The 18911-nt window shown below is 57.7% G+C and overlaps 3 protein-coding genes across 13 annotated transcripts in view; 1 reads left to right on the top strand and 2 right to left on the bottom strand.

Moving 5' to 3' along the window:
* Positions 1-10374, top strand: part of ANKHD1 (ankyrin repeat and KH domain containing 1) — a 110366-nt gene extending 99992 nt beyond the window's left edge. For 2 of the 11 annotated variants that reach the window (XM_062003031.1, XM_062003041.1), the window contains 6 exons: positions 2535-2729; positions 3803-4057; positions 5337-5512; positions 6549-6713; positions 9825-9998; positions 10154-10374. In XM_062003031.1, coding sequence (XP_061859015.1) covers positions 2535-2729; positions 3803-4057; positions 5337-5512; positions 6549-6713; positions 9825-9998; positions 10154-10297 — 1109 coding nt within the window. In that variant the 3' untranslated portion in view covers positions 10298-10374. Of the gene's footprint in view, positions 1-2036; positions 2434-2534; positions 2730-3802; positions 4058-5336; positions 5513-6548; positions 6714-7177; positions 7238-9824; positions 9999-10153 lie in introns of those variants that run through there. The other 9 variants (XM_062003035.1, XM_062003032.1, XM_062003033.1 and 6 more) reach the window with 9 other exon arrangements.
* A 647-nt stretch (positions 10375-11021) lies between these two features.
* Positions 11022-12762, bottom strand: SRA1 (steroid receptor RNA activator 1). Its single transcript, XM_062003042.1, has 5 exons — positions 12689-12762; positions 12423-12545; positions 11819-12030; positions 11517-11625; positions 11022-11410 (listed from the first exon to the last, which is right to left on the bottom strand). The coding sequence occupies exons 1-5, from the start codon at positions 12711-12713 to the stop codon at positions 11226-11228; spliced, it is 654 nt and encodes a 217-aa protein (XP_061859026.1). The 5' UTR covers positions 12714-12762; the 3' UTR covers positions 11022-11225.
* Positions 12763-12880: 118 nt separating this feature from the next.
* Positions 12881-17455, bottom strand: APBB3 (amyloid beta precursor protein binding family B member 3). Its single transcript, XM_062002584.1, is given in 13 exon segments — positions 12881-13114; positions 13320-13562; positions 13565-13767; positions 13951-14034; positions 14145-14232; positions 14320-14434; positions 14515-14520; positions 14638-14765; positions 15144-15284; positions 15469-15526; positions 15782-15858; positions 16168-16358; positions 17407-17455. Coding segments are annotated over 13 exon segments (1617 nt in total).
* Between the last annotated feature and the right edge of the window lie 1456 nt (positions 17456-18911).

Genomic DNA, 18911 nt, shown 5'->3' on the forward strand with positions numbered 1-18911 from the left:
AGCTTTTTCTCAATAAGTTGTCACCTCAGGGTGGAGTTTGGGTATTCTGCTTCTCTTGTCCACAGGTAAGCTGAGTTGCAGCTTGTTTTCTCTGGTTCACCAGTTCCTTTGAAGTGTAGATACCCATACTGACCTCCTCACTGGCTGTGGGTCTGTTCTGGAAATGGCCTTTTGTCTCACTTGTGTCTTAAGACCTTTTGTCAAGCAGCTTACAGATTGTGGGCAGCCTTAGCCCAACCGTTTGGGGAGACTGGGCAAGATCAAAACAAGTCTATTTGTTGCTTCTTTCCTCTACATTTTAAAAAGGGATTTGAGACCTTGCTCAGGTGGCATTAAAAGGTATCACAGAAATATGTCAGCTTAGGGAGCAGCACATGAGTATGAAGTGGCATGAAATGACTGAGCTTCCCATTTTATTTTTGGAGCGACCAAGCATTCTGGCTATTTCTCTAAAGGTAGAGGTAGCCTTTACAGTAACCAGTTTCTGCAGAAGTGCCTGGGCGCTTTGCCAAACTGAATTTTGAGCATGGTTTGTATGGGATTGATACACCAGTCCCGAAAGCTCAGTTCCACTGTCAGAGCATGATGAAGAGTTTGAATTCCTGGCCCAAGTAACTGCAGAGTATGGGACTGCAAAAAGTTTCAGTATTACAAAACCCAATTTTGTTGGTAAGCATGTGAATAGGAAGCTCATTGCTGAAATCAGGGTTCTGTAAGTGACTATTCGTAGAAGCCATTTTTAATACGGAGCAGAGGTTTTTTCATCCACTTTTACAGAAGGCAAGATAATGATAAAAACTGTTCTTTACGACCTGAAAACTTAACTCCTTTGTTGAATTTGTGCATCTCTGGCTGTCACACTTCCTTCAACCGGTAGCCAATACACAGCAGTGCTGAAATGGTCTTGGCTGTAGTCAGCACACTTCAAAAGCCAAGTATTCATTCTACCGAGCCTTCAAAAGATAAAGCTGGTTGCCTCTCACTTCTTCAGAAGAGCTACTTTTGTCATAATCCCTGCCTTGTTCTCTGTTTTGGAGACCAGCAGTCTCCACAGGCAGCAGCAGCAGCTCTCTTCTGTATAGGGCAAAGACTTGGGGTCTTTGGACAGCCAGATGGAAACTTGTTGAAGTGTGGTGGAATCGGTCACCATCGGGGCCTTTTGACCACCTCTGAGTTGATTTTGTGGATGGACTGTCCCAAGTAGCTCCGTGGTACATGCAGAGGGAGGGGCCTCAGGTGGAGATGCTGCAGTCTGTTCACAGCAAGGCCCTGTGTTGGAGGCCAGTGTGCAGCGCTAGACAAATGCAGATCAACCAGACTGCATTTACAGGCAACCTGCACAGGTATTAGCATCCTCCTCCTGGCCAGAGTCTTGTACCTTGTGCTGTGACAGACCCCAGAAGATTGTCCTCACCATGTGGGTTCCCTTGTCTGAGTATTCCATGTTCTGTTGGTGATGGCAATTTGTTTCTCCTTGGGTTCTTTCAACCTTTGAGACAGAGCTATCGAGAAAAATACCTCCTTCAAATCCAATGAGTCATTTCTGTCAATGTAAGCAGATTGGATCTGGTGCTTCTGGAAGCAGTAAATTGGTTGACTTTCATTGATAATAATGGGTGGGTGAAAGACCTGGCTTTCAGGCAGGTATCCAAGCCATGAGAGATGAACCTCTAGTCTGTGACCTCAGGTACTGCCTGTCACCACTGCTGTTGGCAGATTGCTGTGGTGTAAGTAGGCACAACATTCAGCCTTGCTCTGCAGCAATATAAGCTGGTCCTGGTTGTGGTCATTTTGAAATGTTTAAATGGTTTTGAAACTAGTCTTGTTTAATAGGCCCTTGAAACTAAACCCAAAACTCAGGTGAACAAATGGCCGTGCCCGTTTGTGTTTTCAGGTAATAAAGTGTGATAAGAGCTTGGACATTTTGGAAAAGTACTGAAAAGCTTCGGCTTAGTAAAAAAAACTATAATTCTCCCTTGCTATTATTTTTGTGGGACTTTGAACTTTCTCTTCCTTCCTCTCACGTGCTCCTGTAGAAAGCAGCCCCCTCGCCTGTTGTGCTGTGCACAGTCAGCCCCGTTTCTCTGGACACAGCACGCTCCAACCCATCTATATATGAATGTACCTGTAGGTGGCAAAAAGCGTCCTGCAGTGAGCTGCTTCCCTCCTATTGGGTTCTCCTGGGACTTCCACAGAGCCTCGTGTCCCTGTCTGACTTCCGTGGCTTTTTTGGAAGCAAAGATCCTTGCCACTCCCGGCTTTCCTCCGCTGCCCTCCCTGCCAAGATCGTTTCCTTTCAGTGATCCAAGGGATGGCTGTTTCTGTTAAAACTTGAGGCCAAAATGGAGAGCATACAGAAATGCCTTCTGTCGGTTTCTAAGGGAGAATCATGCACCTGTTAACTGAACTTCCCATGTGCAGATACCCCCACAGGTGATGAGATGCTGTAATTATATTTGGAGCACTAGTTCTCTCTGGTGCTTTGAAGCAGGTTCCCAAAGAGAGATATTTAATCAAATTTATGTTTATTTCAGGCTTACCCTCTCTAGATCCATCCAACAGCTCTACAACTTCTTCTTCAGGTCCTTTGACAGGCTTTTCAGCAAACATACAAGGAGCACGGGTTTACCTTCAAGGGCCAGCGCCTGTTGGGACTCCCAGCTTTAACAGACAGCATTTTTCACCACATCCTTGGACAAGCGCAACAAATTCATGTAGGAACTTCATGGGTCTGTCTTAGTTAACTATAAATTCATAGCTATTGTCGTTAGTAGATTTGTAACTTGAGGGGAAGTGATATACAAAATGCTTTCCAAATGCTTCTAGCGGCTGTGAGGATGGCCTGCAAATCCCAAGCTGTATGATTTTTGTGGGGTTTTTTTCCCCATGTATAATGCCACTATTTTGGTAGCGTGACTAAAGGCACGTTTGGGGAAAAAAATCAGTCATAGTAGGCTCTGAGAGGAGAGGGCATGAAGCTGTGGGGGAGTGGAGGTCATTACACCAAGATGAAGATTCTCCTCTAACTAGTATGAGCGTAATACTAGGTGAAAATGTCACGTTTGATGTGGTTTGAAGTGATACTTACCTTTGGGGTTTTTAATTGGGGTTCTGGAATTATTTCATGTTACTTAAAATGTTCAAAATCCTTAAGCATCATCTGAGGTAACAGTGGGGTTTTTCTCCTAATGGGAAGAACATGGAAGTAGCTTTACAGAAAACACGGGTCTGATTCAGAATCTTAAGAGGCTTTTCATGTCACTGCATGCAACTTCATTGCCACTCTGAGCTTAAGAACCAAAACGTTGGAACGAGTGCTCAAAGGAAGTTGGATTTCCCAGGAAGAGTCAGTGACGCTTCTGAAGTTGTTGGGACTCAGGCTCTTACGTTACACACATGGCTTTGGGAAGCTGTCCAATTTCTCTTCTGCTGGGAGTGGTGGATACCAAAACCAGGCTGTTTAGATCTTTAGGGTATTTAGACTGATGTTTTCACCTCATCCTGAAACTCTTCCATGTTTCTTATTCTTTCTTGTAATTTATTTAACTGTACCGCTACGTCATGAGAATATCATGATTCTGATGGCTGAAAGCATTTGTGTTACAATGTTGATTTTAGAGTTAAAATACACTCTGAGCAGAATTTCTCTGAAAGCCTTGAAGAATGCTTACCAAAACAAAAGCCTTTAAAGGCTTTCTGTCATTTGCTTTGAGATAACATTCCGGGGATAGAGTGGGTAGCACTTGTGCTGGCTAGCTTGCTTGCTTTGTGTATAATTAAGCAAGAGAAATATTCTTTTCAGCAGGTGAATCTCCTATTCCATCAGTTTCCTCAGGATCATCTTCGCCCCTTTCAGCTGCTTCCGCACCTTCTAACTTGGGACAGCCAAAAACGGGTAATGCCAGTCAGGATCGAAAGGTGCCCCCTCCCATCGGCACGGAAAGGCTGGCGAGGATCCGGCAGGGAGGATCCGTCACCCCCACACCCCTGGGAACCAACTTCACGGCTCCCGTCGGTCACAGCGGCATTTGGTCCTTTGGAGTGAACAGCGTGTCTGGTAAGTTTGTTGGGCAGCCTTGGACAGCCTGAAGAAACTTGTTGGGCCCTTCAGAAGTACCACATTTGACAGGAAAGCTGGGGAGGAGAAACAGCTGGGGAGATTCCACAGTCTGTAACCAGCTTCCATGTATTGTGTCCTGAAGGTAAAACTGATGTCAGAGATGCTGGGAGAGTGCATCAGTGGAAGTGCTGGGCCTTTCTCTCCTCGTGCACGTGTTCTCACCCAACTTAGATTATCTGCCAGCAGATGCTTGTAAACCCTGAGAACAATTCAGAAATTGTGTATTAAGCCTATGGAAGAAGTTAAAAAGTAAAACAACTTGTGTCTGTGAGGAGGGTGCATTTCCAAGTCTGACTCTTGGCCCACAGCTGCCTCAGCCCAAGTTTCAAGCTTGCATTCCATTAACATTTTGTGAGGTTACAGTTATGTGTATGTATGTGTGTCTCCTCATGACTCTTTAGCAGTACGGGGTAGCTTCTGTTCCAAGCAGCCCCAGTTTCAAAAGAGTGACTTTGAAGCAGCTGAAGTTTTACACTTCAGTTCCGTGATAGCCTGAGGTTCTCATGGAAAGGGAGAACTGCAGCATTTGAGATGCTTCCACTGTTAAACTTTAAAGATAAATGTTTAATAGTCCTGCACTACTTGTATTTTTTTTCTCAGTGAAGCCCTCCATAATTTGGTTGTCTCAGCATTGCTGTGTTTCTTTTCAAGAAAAGCTTGTGTGTGCTGACAGACAATGCATGAAGACCTTTGGGTTTTCAGCTGTTCTGCTGTGGACACCTGCAGCTTGCAGTTGCTACTCCCCATTATCTGCATGCTTGTCTGGAGGATGGGGATGAATATACATGCAGGTGGCCAATGTACCTGGTCAAACGTCCCTGGCTTTGCCAGTCTCTCTTCTTTCCCTGGTTTTACCCCTGTCCTAAGTGTAACCTTTTTTCCTGTGTTCCCTGTGGTACGTGAGAGGATGTGGGAGCTGAGTGTTTGTGTGTAGCCAGCCTCAGACAGGGCTGCCTGCTGCAGCTTGTCTGACAGAGGCACTGGTGCCACAGGTCGGGCTGGAGCATTTGTGTTGTCTGTAAGGGGTTATTAGCCTAAAATTCCCAGGTATCTTGCTTTCTGTAGGCTGTGGAAGGTCTGCTTTTGTTCTGAGCAGAGCCACGAGTTGCCTCTGTGTTGTTTTTGGGGAGCTTTTGGGTGTGTGCAGCTGCTGAATTCTACTCCTGAGTGTCTTGAATGAATTGTCATCAAGCCTTTTCAATTTCCTCCTTTCCAGAAGGCTTGTCAGGTTGGTCTCAGCCTGTCATGGGAAATCATCCAATGCATCAGCAGCTCTCGGACCCGGGCACGTTTTCTCAGCATCAGCCAATGGAGAGAGATGATTCTGGAATAGTGGCTCCCTCGAATATTTTCCACCAACCTATGCCAAATAGTTTTGTGGATTTTTCTAAAGTAAGTTGCAGAGAGATGGATTTAGTCTATAGAATGGCCAGGGACTGATTTGATTGTATCCTCTGTCCTGCCTATTTACACTGTACGTGTGTGCCTCTTCTGCCATCGCTCGCCACAGCCGGTCCTGCACCTCCTTTCGTCCCAGTGCTGACAGGCCTGGTGACACCTTTCAGCAGAACCAGAACTTGCAGATTGCAGATGTTCGCATGTCCAGTAGCTGAATGCTTCTACTGCTGTCCAGTGCTTCCTTTCTCAGAGACTCGGATACTGGGTAACGCTTCATAAGGCTTACTCAGCTCTTGAGACTGCTTAAAGGTTTGCTTAATGCTTTCAGTCCAAGTCATGCCTGTGAATACTACATGGCTTTCTTAAGGAAGCAGGAGGATGAGAGAACTGCCTGTAAGCCTGTGCCATGTGTGTTAATGCTGGAAGACAGCTTGAGGCAGTCGGGTGTAGCCAAGTTGGCCCTAGTCAGCTCAGCCACCACTGCAGGAATGTCCAGGACAGGGCTCCTGACAGCAGAGCTGCTCACAGCACATCTCAGAAGTAGCTGTAGCACGTGCTCCTGAAATCTTCTGAACTGCAGAGCAGCAGTCAAATTCAGACAGGGGAAAGAAATCTCATAATTGCAAAAATGCTGCTCTGTAACTTGTTCTTTCTGAACTGGAAGAGTATTTTAGATGGCCATTGTAGGCCCAAGCTGTGTACAGACACCAATGAAGTGCAGCCCTGTGTGCACTGAGGTAATTGTGTGCTGCAGAGGAGGGAGCACTGCCATCACCTTGCACAGCTGCTGTAACTGGCTTTAGGAGGTCAGGTGGAAGCACTCTATAGAGACTGTTGTGTGCTGGTGTCACCGTACTCCATCTTCAGACCAGGTGTGCAGCTGTGCCCCGACTCCTCACGGTGCTGAGGCGTTTGCCAGTAGGTGAACATTACAGGTGGATGTAAACTGCCTCTGTCACCTTGGCAAGTGTGGTACTACAGTCATCCCTACAGGGCCTTCTCCACCGATGGTGCTCTCCTCTTCCCTCAGGGCCTCCCGATTTCCATGTATGGCGGCACTCTCATCCCCTCGCACCCGCAGCTGGCGGACGGCCCGGGGGGGCCCCTCTTCAACGGGCTCCATACTCCAGATCCCGCCTGGAATCCCATGATCAAAGTTGTCCAGAACTCAACAGAATGTACTGATGCTCAGCAGGTAGTGTGGCTGCCTTTTTCCATCCTTGCTCACCTGGGGCTTCATACAGCATTATGTTTTGGTTTGGGTGCCTTCCTTCCTGTCAATAGGTGACTTCTTTTCCAGCTTACCCGGTGCCATTTGAATTGAGACCATTTGCATGACTTTTCCCTTCCAGCATGTGTGTGTTTATAACAATACATGGCGCCAGCCATGCCAGACCTTTCAGGTGAAATGAGCAGCATTTCAAGATTGCTCAGCCAGGTAATGGGACTCAGTTGTAAGTGAGAGGGTTTACGCCCACCCTCAGCATCTTGCAGGCTGTCAGTCAGAGCTTGTCCAGAGCTGAAGAGGGCTCCCAGCCGAGGGACGGGCTGGCCGTGCTGCAGGGGAAGCCTTAGCTTGCCCCCTCGTGGTGAAACGCTCTGTTAAAGGAACCTTGATTTGTTTTCATAATAGACTTGTCTTTTTATTTCTTGCTGTAGATTTGGCCTGGCACCTGGGCACCTCACATTGGAAACATGCATCTCAAGTACGTCAACTGATTTAAAGGGGGGGGGGGGTCTGTCCTTTTTTAGTCTTGTATGGGAAACTTTCTGATCTTGAAGAACCCCGGGGATTCTTTTAATGTGCCTATCCAAGCAATTTTCTGTGGGCCGTAACGGTGGAAAATTGATTGCCCGTGGTGAAAGAACAAATCAATTTACCTATACAAACTGATTCTGTTCTCCAGTTAGTTTAGCCATTCTGAACTTAAAGATCAGACGAAACTAGAGATTGTGGCTAAACACTGCTGAGTGCTGCTCATGTGCAGCAGAGACCTAGCCGATGCCGTGATTTCAGCCTTCCGGGGTGGTAAATACTTGTACAACTGTTTACGGACTTAAAAGGAAAAGCTGAGTAAATTTCCTGTCTTATAGTGGCTCTACTTTATGTAGCCTGTATTGATGTGAAATATTTCCCTGAACATTCAATAAAAGGTGAACAGTATTTATAGGTTGTGTGTGAGAATTTTGGCAGAGGCTGTATGTTGTTGTCAGCGGTAGCTGCTGCTGTGCCTGCTGGTGCATCTTTCCAGGGTCATGTAATTAGCACGTGGATGCAGTCAGGGCTTGGGTCTGCAGAGTCCTTCCCCCTGTGAACATGGTTGTGTGTTGGGGTTTCTTTTCCTTTCTGCATTAGTTCTGCTGCTTCTGGTGCTCTTTGTCCAGGTGGGTGGCCTGAGAGGTCAGTTTTGTTCAAGGGCTGGAAATAAGGGCCAACTTGACAAGGTGGCAGCTGATGGCATCTTGACTTGCAGAAAGTAAATGGGCAGCTTGCAGGTAAATGCCATGGTGCTTCACTTGGCTCACTGTGACCAGCTGCCTAGAAGCAGATCTTAGGAAAGCAGAAACCACTTCCCACAGAACAAAAGTGTGTTGTGTCCAATTCTGAGCTTCTTGAAAGAGCTCCTCAAGTCCTTTCTGTGAGGAAGAAGGGGATTTCTGCATGCCGCTCAAGATGAGGATTTGTTTTCCCCTCTGCACTCGGGCTGCGCTTTCCTCTGTGTCTGCTCCGTGCCGATGCAGAGGCCGTGCTGCGGTCAGCGGTGTCTGCTCTGACCGCCCCCGTCCACATGGACCTTTCTCCCCACCTGCTCCACACAAACCCTTTCCTGCAGCAGCAGTTGCACCAGGAAGAGCATGAGGAAGGAGTCTGAAAACCCAGAGTGCACAAGCAGTATTTCTTCTGCTGCAGGCAGATAAACCTCAGAAATGCTGGTAGTCAGATACTTTTCCTAGTATTTGAGGAACAAATGCAAAAAACATTGAACTGCTGCTGTCCTCCCTGAGCTGCACAAGGGCTAGAGGAGAAACATTTGTGTTAGCAGTAACTGTTGAAAGCAAATGCTGTTGTAGGGCTGGGGGTGAGGTGCTGGGAGAGGGTTCTTAAGCCCCTCCCCAGTCCCTCCTTGAGAGCTCCTTGGCCACCAACTCCTGCCCCATTCCCGGGGCCGCTGAACCCTGCCTTGCCCAGGCTGCAGCTCCATGCCAGAGGGCAAGAGCCAGCGCAGGGATGGGACAGAGGCCTGAGCCACCCCATCCTTGCCTGCTCGTGGCAGCTCCTGCCTCAGCAGGGCTCCTCCTGAGCGCTCCACCTTGCAGCTCACGGGGTGCTGGCTTCCCTTGCAGCCTGGAGCTGGAGTGGAAAATGGAGCCCCAGAGCTTTGTAGGAAGATGCTGCTGGCAGCGAGGGCTGTCGCAGCCTCGCGGTACTAGGGGAGCAGGCGGAGGCAGCGGTTGCAGGGCAGGTCATGCCCAGTGCAGGGGTGGTGCCAGGAGTCGGTTCCCCCAGTGCAGCAGCACGGGTCAGCACGACCTCCCCCAGGGTACCCTGGGCCTGCCTTCGCCCCCTTCCAGCTCCTGCCACAGCCCCTTCTCGTTGCTGTTCGTGCCCAGAGCCCAGGGCTGGGCTGCTCGGGTAGAGCCGTGGGCACAGCCCGTGTGGGCACAGGCCTGCGACAAGCCCATCTAGTTGTGTCACATCTGCAGTGCTGGGAAGGGCTCGGCCCAGCCCACGCAGGAGCTCGGTGCTGTCAGCCAGGCACGGGAAGGCAGCCTGGGCCTAGCGCTGGGCAGCGGCCGTGGCCCCGCGTGCACTGGCTGAGGCAGCGCCTGCCCCGCTGGACACCGCCCGGGGCAGCGGGCTGGCAGCAGAAGGAGGTGACTTGTCAAACCCACCATGTGCTCCCTGAGCAGCAGGGCCGGGCTGAGCCCCGGGCACCTGGCCTCGGCCATCCTGTAGCTTCAGGGAGCGCTGGGGACGCGCCTGCAGCCCGGCCCTCGGGCTCGTACCATGTGTCTTAGAGCTGGCCACTGCCTCACAGGCAGCACTGGGGGGGCTGCAGTGTCAGCTGCCACGGGCACTTGCCTTGAGGCTGAAGCCCCTTTGCTGTGCTCTGGCAGAGCTCCAGGAGCCTCAAGGGGAGTAACAATGTGGGGAAGAGCTGATGGACAAGAATGAGTGTCAGTCTGCCATCTGGGAAACCCCACAGTGGCTCCAGAGCCAGCCACATCCCTGAGGCTGTGGTGCTTGAAGCTAGGGGGGGCGGGCCAGGGCCAGCGATGCCTGACAGCCCCCTGCTTTTGGCAGGTACCCGCATCATCTACGACCGCAAGTTCCTGCTGGAGTGCAAGAATTCACCCGTGGCCAGGACCCTTCCCTGCTGCCTGCCCCAGATCCCCGGTGTCACATCCCTGGCCCAGTTCAGCCTCGTCAAGCCGGAGGAGCTCAAGGAGCGGAATGAGAGCGAAGAAGCCATGCCAGGTGAGCAGCCCCAGCCTCCGCGCTGCCTGGGACGCCAGGCTTCTGTGGGGCCACAGGCACAAGGGGAGATCCCAGCTCGGCCCCATATCTAGCCCATGTCCTCCCAGGACAGCCCCATCCTAACCCTGGCTCTGTATCACTCCATACCCTTGCAGATCAAGACCAGTTTGAGATGGACATCTGAGTTTCCAGCTCCCCGTCTCCAGGCCATGGCTGGGCCTGTTCCTGGGCCTTGTGGAGGTGCTGGTACTGTGACCAGCTATCTGCAGCCCTCTCTGATGCTGGGGATGGACGTGTGACACCTCAGGCTCTAGCACAACTGGCTGGTGCAATTGCCTAGGAGCTCATGCTTGATCAATAAACACCATGAAACCCCTGTGCTGGCCTGGTGCATCTCTGTGTTGGGGCCCAGTGAGTGTTCAGAGGCCCAGGGAGGGGAGTCAAGAGGAGCAGAGCAGCACCAGGAAGCCCTGGAGGGTGCAAAAGATCTCCCCGTCCTGGAGCAAGCTACCCCAGTCTGGGGATGGTGAGGGCAGAGCCTCGGGGTCTGCTCCCAGGCAGTGGCAGCCAGTGTGGCCATCCCGCAAGCGCTGCAGGGAGCAGCCCTGGCCTGTGCCCTCCCTGCCTCCAACACCACCCAGCTCTGTCAGGTCCCAAACTTGGCTCTCGGCAGTGCCGGGATGTGCGGGAGCCCAGAGGGAGGGCTGTAGCTGCAGCCTGAGCCCTGGCCTTGCCAGGCTGCTCGGGGCGGCTGTCCCAGCCCTTCCTCAGCCACATGTTCTGCGGGAGCCGCCACCTCCTGCAGAAGAGCTGTGCCAGGGGCCTGCTGCTGCGGGTCTGAGAGGGCCAGGCTGTGCCAGCCCAGGGAAATGCATCGCTGCCTGCAGGACCTGAGTGAGGCCGGGGCTACTGCCAGGGGCATCTATTCCTGTCTGGGGGGCTGAACCTGCCCTGGCCTCAGACAGCTGCTCCTGGGAAAGAACCAGGATCTAGTGGGTGCCAGAATCCCAGAGCAGGCTCTGGTCAGGAGCAGGTCAGTGCTGTTTATTAAACATCATCTAGTGAATCACCACTTGACTGTTGCAATGATTAAAATCTCCTTTTCCTGGGTGAGGACGAGGAGGCAGAGGAGGTGCCCAGACCCCTCGGGGCAGCAGCATCCCTTCTCCCAGGGGGGACCCTGGGCCCTGGCTACCCTGCTCGCAGTCTGTGCCCCCATCCGCGGCATCAGGGCTCCTCGTGGCTGGGTTCAGCCTCGGCAGCGTGGCCATCAGTCCCAGCAGCAGGCAGGCTCCTCGTCTCGGCGATCAGGCGCTTGACCCCCACCAGCCACTGGCTCACCTCATTCACGTGATCCACCATGAGCGAGCGGTGGATCTCGTCAGCTGCATCCCAGTGCTTCTGCTGGAGCTCTGCCGGGAGAGAACCCTCTCAGTTGTGTGGGGCCAACCCTCCTGCAGGTGCTCCTGCTCCGGGGCCTGGCATGGGCCCGGGTGCAGCCCCCACCGTGCCTCTTACCTTGCACAAGGCAGCTCATCCTCTTCCTCACTGGGTCCGACAGCTTCCCCTGCGCCCACGCATCCCCCAGCACTGTCAGCCGCCGACCAATGTCGTCGCACACTTGTTTCTGCCAGAAGAGACAAACTGGAGCCGGGGGTCCTGCCCCCCACCTGCTCTGGGAAGCTGCAGGGGCAGGCAGGGCTTTCCTCACTCCCACCATGGTGGGAAGGGGCAGCCCGCGCCCGGTCACATGGCTGCTGCCTGTCCTGTGCCCGGGCAGGGCCGGGGGCTGCAGGGGATGGAAGGGGCCGCGGCCTCACCTGCACCGTGGGGCGGCAGGCGGCGAGGGCCTCCCTCAGCGGTGCCAGGACGGCGTCGGCGGGCAGCTCGCACGCCTCCGGACTCGCTGCAGCCTGCGCCCGCCCGCCCTCCACCCGCGGGCCGGGTCTGGCAGGGCCGACCGGGGGCGGCCCCAGCGCTCGGGGCGGGGGCGCGGCGGGGTCCGGCGCCGGGTCCGCGTCCGGGGCGGCACCTGCAGGGACGAGGTAGCGGCGTGGGGCCCCCCCGAGTGCCCAGCCGCACTCGCGGGGGATGCCAGCGGGGCATCGGAACGGCAGGCTGCCAGCCTCCCGAGCGGGACGAGCAGGAAGGGAGAGAGGACCGGAGCCCGCTGCGCCGCGCAGGGCTGGCGCAGCTGTGCCGGCACGGCCTGGCCTCAGCACGCCCGGGGCCGCCAGCGATGGCCGGTGACACCGGCTCCGCTCCCCTCCGGACACCGCGATGGAGCCCGGGGGCCAGGCCCAGCGCCCCGGCGGCGGGCGTGACCCAGACCTACAGCGGGGCGGAGAGGCCCCCTCCGACACCCCCGGCCCGGGGCCCGGCCGGGCAGGGTAGGGTAGGGCAGGGGACCCGGCGGGCGCTGACCTGGGGGCCTCGCGGGCGGAGGGGGGGCCCGTCGGGTGAGGGGGGTCCGCCTGGGCCCCCCGGCCTGCGCCTGCAGCCCGTAGGAGAACTGAGGGGGGTCGTTCCAGCCGCACTCCTGGTTCCCTGCGACAGCGAAGGGCCCGGTGAGACCCTGAGGGGAACTCAGAGCCCCCCGCCCCGCACGCGGGATCCCGGGCCACCCTCCCCGGCCCCGCGGTGCCACCCTGTGCCCCCCTTCCATCCCCCCCCGGCGCGCGCCCCCTCACCCGGCTTCACGTAGAGCTCCGCCATCCCGCCACGTCACGCGCGGCACCGCCCGGCGGGGGGGGGGGCGGGGGGGGGCGGCGCCGCCGCGGTTCCCGCCCGCCGGGGGCGAGGGGCGGGCGCGGGGGCGGGCTCCGGGGCGGGAGCGGGGCCTCGGCCTCCCCGGCGCCGGCCCCGGCCCCCGCCCCGGCCCGCTATGGGCTGTGCAGGAGGGCTCGCCGGAGGCGGAACGCCTCCAGGAAGGAGAAGAGGCCCCGCTTGCGGGCGGTGGCCGCCGCCGCCCCGCCCCTGCCCCCGCCCGCCTTGTCCGCCCCTCCGGCGGCGTCCCCCGAGGCCGCCGGCCCGGGCCGGTCCCGGCCTGTCGTACCCTTCGCACCCTTCGCCTTAGCGCCCGGCGCAGCGGCCACCAGACACTTCTGGTACTGCACCTGCGGGGACACGAGGAGCAGAGCGTGTGCGCGGGGCGAGGGAGCAGCGCGGCGTGGGGCGGGACGCGGCCCGGCCCCGGCACCGACGCGTCCCTGCGCCTGCTGCCCTCCCCAGGACGGGGCATCCCAGCCGGGCCCCCAGCTCTGCCCGCGCCCGGCCCGGGCCTGCCCCCGCCGGGCGTGCCGGGGCCGCGGCCGCACTCACCATGCAGGCTGCCTGCACCGCCTCCGAGATGGTGCCGGCGTCGGGCTCGCACCAGAAGGCCGCGCACTGGAAGCGTCGCCCCGTGTCCACGATGAGCGCGAAGGTGTGAGCGTCGCGGCCCACTCCCAGGAAGGTCACGTACCGCACCTGGCACTCCCAGATGTGTGCTGCTTCCTCCTCCTGCGGCGGGGACCCCGTGGGCCCATCTGCCCCTGGCCAGGCCCCGGGCAGCCCTGCCACTCCTTCCAGTCCCGCAGGGGCTGCCCATCCCACCGCGGCGGCAGCCGACTGCTAGTCTCTGCCGGAGCCCCCCGTGCTGTCCTCCTGCCCACCTGCGCGGGGTGCACCCTCATGGCCGTGTCGGACACACGGATGAGGGAGGGCGTCCAGCATTCCCTCCCGGGGCCCCTCGTCAGCTTCTCGATGGCCTCGTTCAGCACGTCCATCCCTGAAGAGTGGGAGACCCTGATCCCTTCGGCCACCACCCCAGCTGCAGGCATGGCGCAGACAGGGTGCCGCCAGCCGGCCCCAGGGGCAGGGCCTGCCCAGCCAGGGGGCGTAGCCGCTCAGCTGCCCCATGGTGAGGGGTTCTTGGGCCCATCCCGGCAGTGGCAGGGACGGTGGTGCTTACCCATGGCTCTGGGCACGGGCAGGCTGCCAATGTACAGCGCCTCGTAGGTCTGCATCGACTGCCTCACCGCTTCCAGGATATCCACTGCCAGGAGATGAGAGGTGGAAGGGACCCCCCCATATGCTCCCCCTCTTCCCGAGGAGCCCAGGGGACAGAGCTGGGCAGGCCAAGGGCCAGTGCCATGAGGGCTGTACCTTGCAGTGGCAGGTCCTCGGTGGAGACAGGCCCCAGCGTGTCGGCGCGTGGCAGCCTGTTGCTGGCTACGGCTTGCTCGGCAACAATCTGCAAGAGACAGGGGTCCCGGTGCCTCCCCTCTTCCCCCGAGGCCCCGGGGCTGTGCCCACACCCGCTGGAGCCCTCGCACCCCACCTTGGAGCACATCTCATGCAGGGCCTTGGCAATGCCCTTGGCAGGCACATTGCAGTGGAAGACGTGACACTTGAGGACGCAGGTGTCCTTGTCACTAGCCACGAAGGCGAAGTCTCTGCAAGGCCATGAGTGAGCCAGTGAGACCCTGGCTACCCCCCCAGCCCAGCACTGCCCCCCAGTCCCACAGCCCCTTACCTGTCCCTGCAGCCACCGCAGCAGTCGGGAAGGGAGAGGAACGGACAGGTTACTGCTGGGTTGCCTCCTGCCCTCAGCAGGCAGAGGTGCCCCCAGTCCCAGCCCTGTCCCGGCTCCCAGCACCTGCCGTTGTTGCAGCCAACGCCCCAGACACGGATGTTGAGGATGGGCTGGCGGTGGACGAGGCTGTGGTCGAGAGGGTCCACCAGGCTCATGGTGTCCTTCTTCAGGATCATCACCAGGTCCTGGCCCTGCAGAGGGTCAGCGACTCCCTGACAGAGAGCCTGGGCACCCCCAGCACCCAGCCCATGTGTAAGAACACCCCCAACACCCCCATGCCGACTCAGCCACAAGCATGGGAGCACTCCCCTGCCAGCCCTCTCCAGCTACCATGTGTGGTGACAGCCCCCAGCCCAGCACCCCTGTCATTGTCCCCAAAGGACAGCCCTGTCAGAGCCACCTGCCCCACACTTGGGAACACCCCATGGATGCCCTATGTGGAGAGATGGCTCTGCCACTGGTCCCTGTCCTTCCCAACCCCCCGGCATGATCCTTGCTGGTGGGAACAGGCAGCCTCAGCAGCAGTGGTCCCGGGGACCCTGCCTGACAGCATCGTCTCCAGTTCTCACCTCACCCCTGTTCTCTGCAGAGCCCTGGCCCTTGCCATTGGAGAGCTGCTGGATGCAGTTGTTGACAGCGATGCTGCTCTTGCCAGGTGCCAGGTCCTCCTCGGGGATCTCCACCCAGCCGAGCGAGCGCACAGCGAAGCACTGAGCAGAGACACGGGTGGCTTGGGTGCGCAGCCAGCACAGCGCCGCCCTGTCCCATGCCCCTCACAGTGCCAGCACGCTTGCCCCTGCTATCGCTCCCATCCCTGCCCCTGCCAGCTGCCTCCTGCCCCCTCCTCTGCCAGACCCAGATCATGGTGCCGCAGCGAAGCCCCCAGTGTGGTACCTTGGAGCCGAGTTCTGCGCTGGGCTGGGAATCGTCTCTGTGCCAGGTCAGCGAGGTCCTGCAGAGGGATGGGGTGGTGGGGAAGGCAGCTCCCACTCGGCAGCGTGGAGCCAGGGCACCCAGGGAAATGCCAGGATGCCCTGGCAGTGGCAGAGCCCCACGCCACCAGCTGGGCAGCATCCCATGGAGGTGACCAGGGTGGTCCTGCTGGCTTCAGCACATGAGGCTGCTAGGGGTGGGGGGGGAGGAGGCCTGAGACCCCCTGCTGGTCAGTGATGCCCCACAGGCCAGCAGAGCACGTGGGCAGCCCTACCTCCGTGAGAGTGAAGCCATGGGGCTGGCAATGGGCCTGTCCTTTGCTGAGTGCTTCACCCCAGGGCCCTTGCAGTCCTGGCGGAGAAGAGGAAAAAGGAGGCTATCAAGGGGCACCAGGTAGGAGCCCTCCCTTCCAGGACTGCAGGACCTCAGCTTGTTGGCATCTGTTGTAGCCAGGATGAGGCCAACATGGGGCCTGCTGGAGCCTATCAAGCGGCTTAACCCTGGCTGGGAGTAGTCTGAGCAGGACTTTGGGGTGACAGAAACAGGCCTGCTCCAAGGAGATGCTGGACCAGCAAGTGCCCAGAGAGCCCTTCAGCAGGCTTATGCCACCGGATGGTATCCAACACGAGCAGCCCTCACCCCCCTGCCCACATGCCCTACCGTTCCCTGGAGCATTTCCTCTCCATCAGCCTCTGGGCCCCTTTCTGGGCCCGTGGTGTGTGCAGGGTGCTGCCACTGCGTCGTTCCGGTCGGTACATGCCAGTAGTAGGTACCCAGAGAGTCACGGATCTTTCTCCAGCCTGGGGGGAGGTCGGGGTCTGTCTCCAAGCTCTGGTCACTCCAGAGGTTGTCTGTGCAGAAGGAGAGTGTGAGGTAAGGTGGCAGGGAGGAAGTTCCCCAGCTACAGGGTGCCCTGGGAAGTAAGCATCTTCATCCAGCAGCGAAAGGGTCCTGGGTGCATGGCTGGACACATGGCCCAGGAGAGAAGCACAGTGATGGAAGGCCTGGTGCAATGCCAGAGAGGCTGCAGTAGTGGTGGACCCCAGGCAAGCTGTCAGTGCAGGCTGCTGCATGGTCAGCACCCGGAGGGATGGTGTGACCCTGGCAGGGGCACAGGGAGTATGGGCTGCCTGAGGCTGCCCGGGAAGGCACCCTGGGGGTAGGAACCCTGGGGAAAGGAAGGCAGGGCCCGGGGCTGCCAGCTCAGAGCTCCTGCTGCCAGCATGCAGTCTCCAGCACTCTGTCAACGGCCCCGGGATGACCAAGACCGGCTTCTGCGCAGCTTGGCCGGGGAACGGGGTTGGGGGCAGACCGTGGGGGCTGTGAGGAAGAAGGCACCCATGGAGGGCTGCAGTTAGGAAGGGCTGACTAATCCCCACCTCCCTGAACCCCGAGCGCTGGAGAACGCCTAGGTACGAGCCCGTGGCGCGGCGCGGCTCCGCACGGTTGTGCGCGCCCCCGCGAGCTGCCCGCCCCGAGGCCGCGGTCCTCCGCTGCGCCTCGCTCCGCCCCGCGGGACCCGGGACCCGCGTGGGGGTCCGGGCTGGGCCGGAGGCTGCTCCCCGCGACCTTGGGAGGGCCGGAGGCGGCGCGGCCGGGCCGGGCTCCCGCAGCGCGGGCCGCCGCCAGCACGCTCAGCACCGCGGACAGCGCCGGGCGCGGCGCCGCTGCAGTCGCTGGGGCTGGCCCCGACCTGGCCTGCGGGCCCCGCAGCCCCGACCCGGCCCCGCAGCCCCGACCCGGCCCCGCAGCCCCGACCCGGCCCCGCAGCCCCGACCCGGCCCCGGCCCCGCAGCCCCGACCCGGCCCCGCAGCCCCGACCCGGCCCCGGCCCCGCAGCCCCCGACGCGCCCCGTGGGCCCCACCGGGCCCCAGACCCGCCCCGCCGGCGCGGCTGACCGTCACAGTTGACGAGGACGATGGCCAGCATGTAGTCTTTGCCCAGCATGGCCCCGGCGCGGCCCCCGGCCCTGGCGCGGCCCCCCCGCCTGCCCAGGCCCGGACCCAGCAGCGGCTGCGGCGGGAGGGGCGGGGCGGGGCCGCCGGACGGAGGCGGGGACGGGCGGGAGCCGCGGGCGGGAGCGCGGGAGCGGCTGTGCCGGCAGCGTGGGGAGCAGGTGCCCGGCTCCGCTCCCCGGTGTCACAGCGGAGGCAGATTTCCCCCGGTGTCTGCCTGCAGAACCAGCGATGGGCCATGCCCTGGTTCCTACAGTTCATTAGATTCAGCTCCCCCTAAGGTAAAACCTCTTCAACTGTGGCTTTAATTTGGTGGTCTGCTGTCTTAGCCGTTTGCCGTGTGATGTGTCCCGACTGCTCTTTAATGCCTGCGGATAAGCCTACAATTGGTGTATCAGTTCTTGAGGTCTGTGGCATGTTACTTCAGCGGCCTTTGCGGAGGTCTGGGTGTGGGGTGGGATGGAGAATATTTAGGCAAGGATGTGATCCTCTATCTAATATGAAACCAATTCCTGTTCCTAAACAAAGAAGAGTCAAGTCCTTATCACTGGAAAAGTATATTTTTGGATGTCAGTGTAGTGGAAAAAGAGGGCTGCAGTCCCTGAGGAATCCCAGTGAGTCTGTGAAGTGGGGCGTGTGCAGCTTGCCTACTTCCTTAGCAATATTACAAACGAGACCACATGAGCAGGACAGCCTTTCCATCAGCTTGGACGTAAATAATTCCCTAAGAAGCCATATCCTCCAACACTAATGGCTTTAATGTCTTGCTGATGTTTTTTTTTCCCAGGTCCTTGGATGCCTCTTTGTATGTTCAATCACAAGGCTGAGATTTGCTTAGGAGCCGTTTCCAGCTGCAGGAAGATCCACACATACGGAAGAGTGTCCCCATGGTTCTGTGCCCGTGTTGCACGTGCACCCCGGCATCTGCCTCACAGATGGCTTCTTGCCACGGAGGGGCAGGTGCTGATCTCATGTCTCTGTGACTAGCAACAGAACACAGGGAAATGGAACGAAGCTGCCATTGGAGGAAGTGCAGGCTGGACATCAGGAAAAGGTTTTTCCCTAAATCATAGAATCATTATTTGGATTATTTGATTGGAAAAGACCTTTAAGAACACTGAGTCTAGCCACTCACCTCATGCTGCCAAGTGCAACAATAAGTTAAAACATATCCCTCTGTATCTCATCTATGTGCTTTCAATATCTCTATTATATACCCCACCACCTCCATGGGAAAGCCCGTTCCAGTGCTGTGGTGGCCCCACGGTCGTGGGGCTAGCGGAGATAGGACCAACAGTTGCCTGGCCCTAGGGACGCTTTGTCCTTCACTTTTGTTTCAGTTTTTGTTTAAGGGGGTTGTATTACCACCAGACTCTTTATTGCTCTTTAGTTCTGGTACATACTTTCTCCTTTCCCAAATTTCTACCTGAAGTTTCTGTTCCTCTAAA

The sequence above is a fragment of the Colius striatus genome, chromosome 9 (assembly GCF_028858725.1).
Source record: "Colius striatus isolate bColStr4 chromosome 9, bColStr4.1.hap1, whole genome shotgun sequence".
NCBI classification, from domain to species: Eukaryota; Metazoa; Chordata; class Aves; order Coliiformes; family Coliidae; genus Colius; species Colius striatus.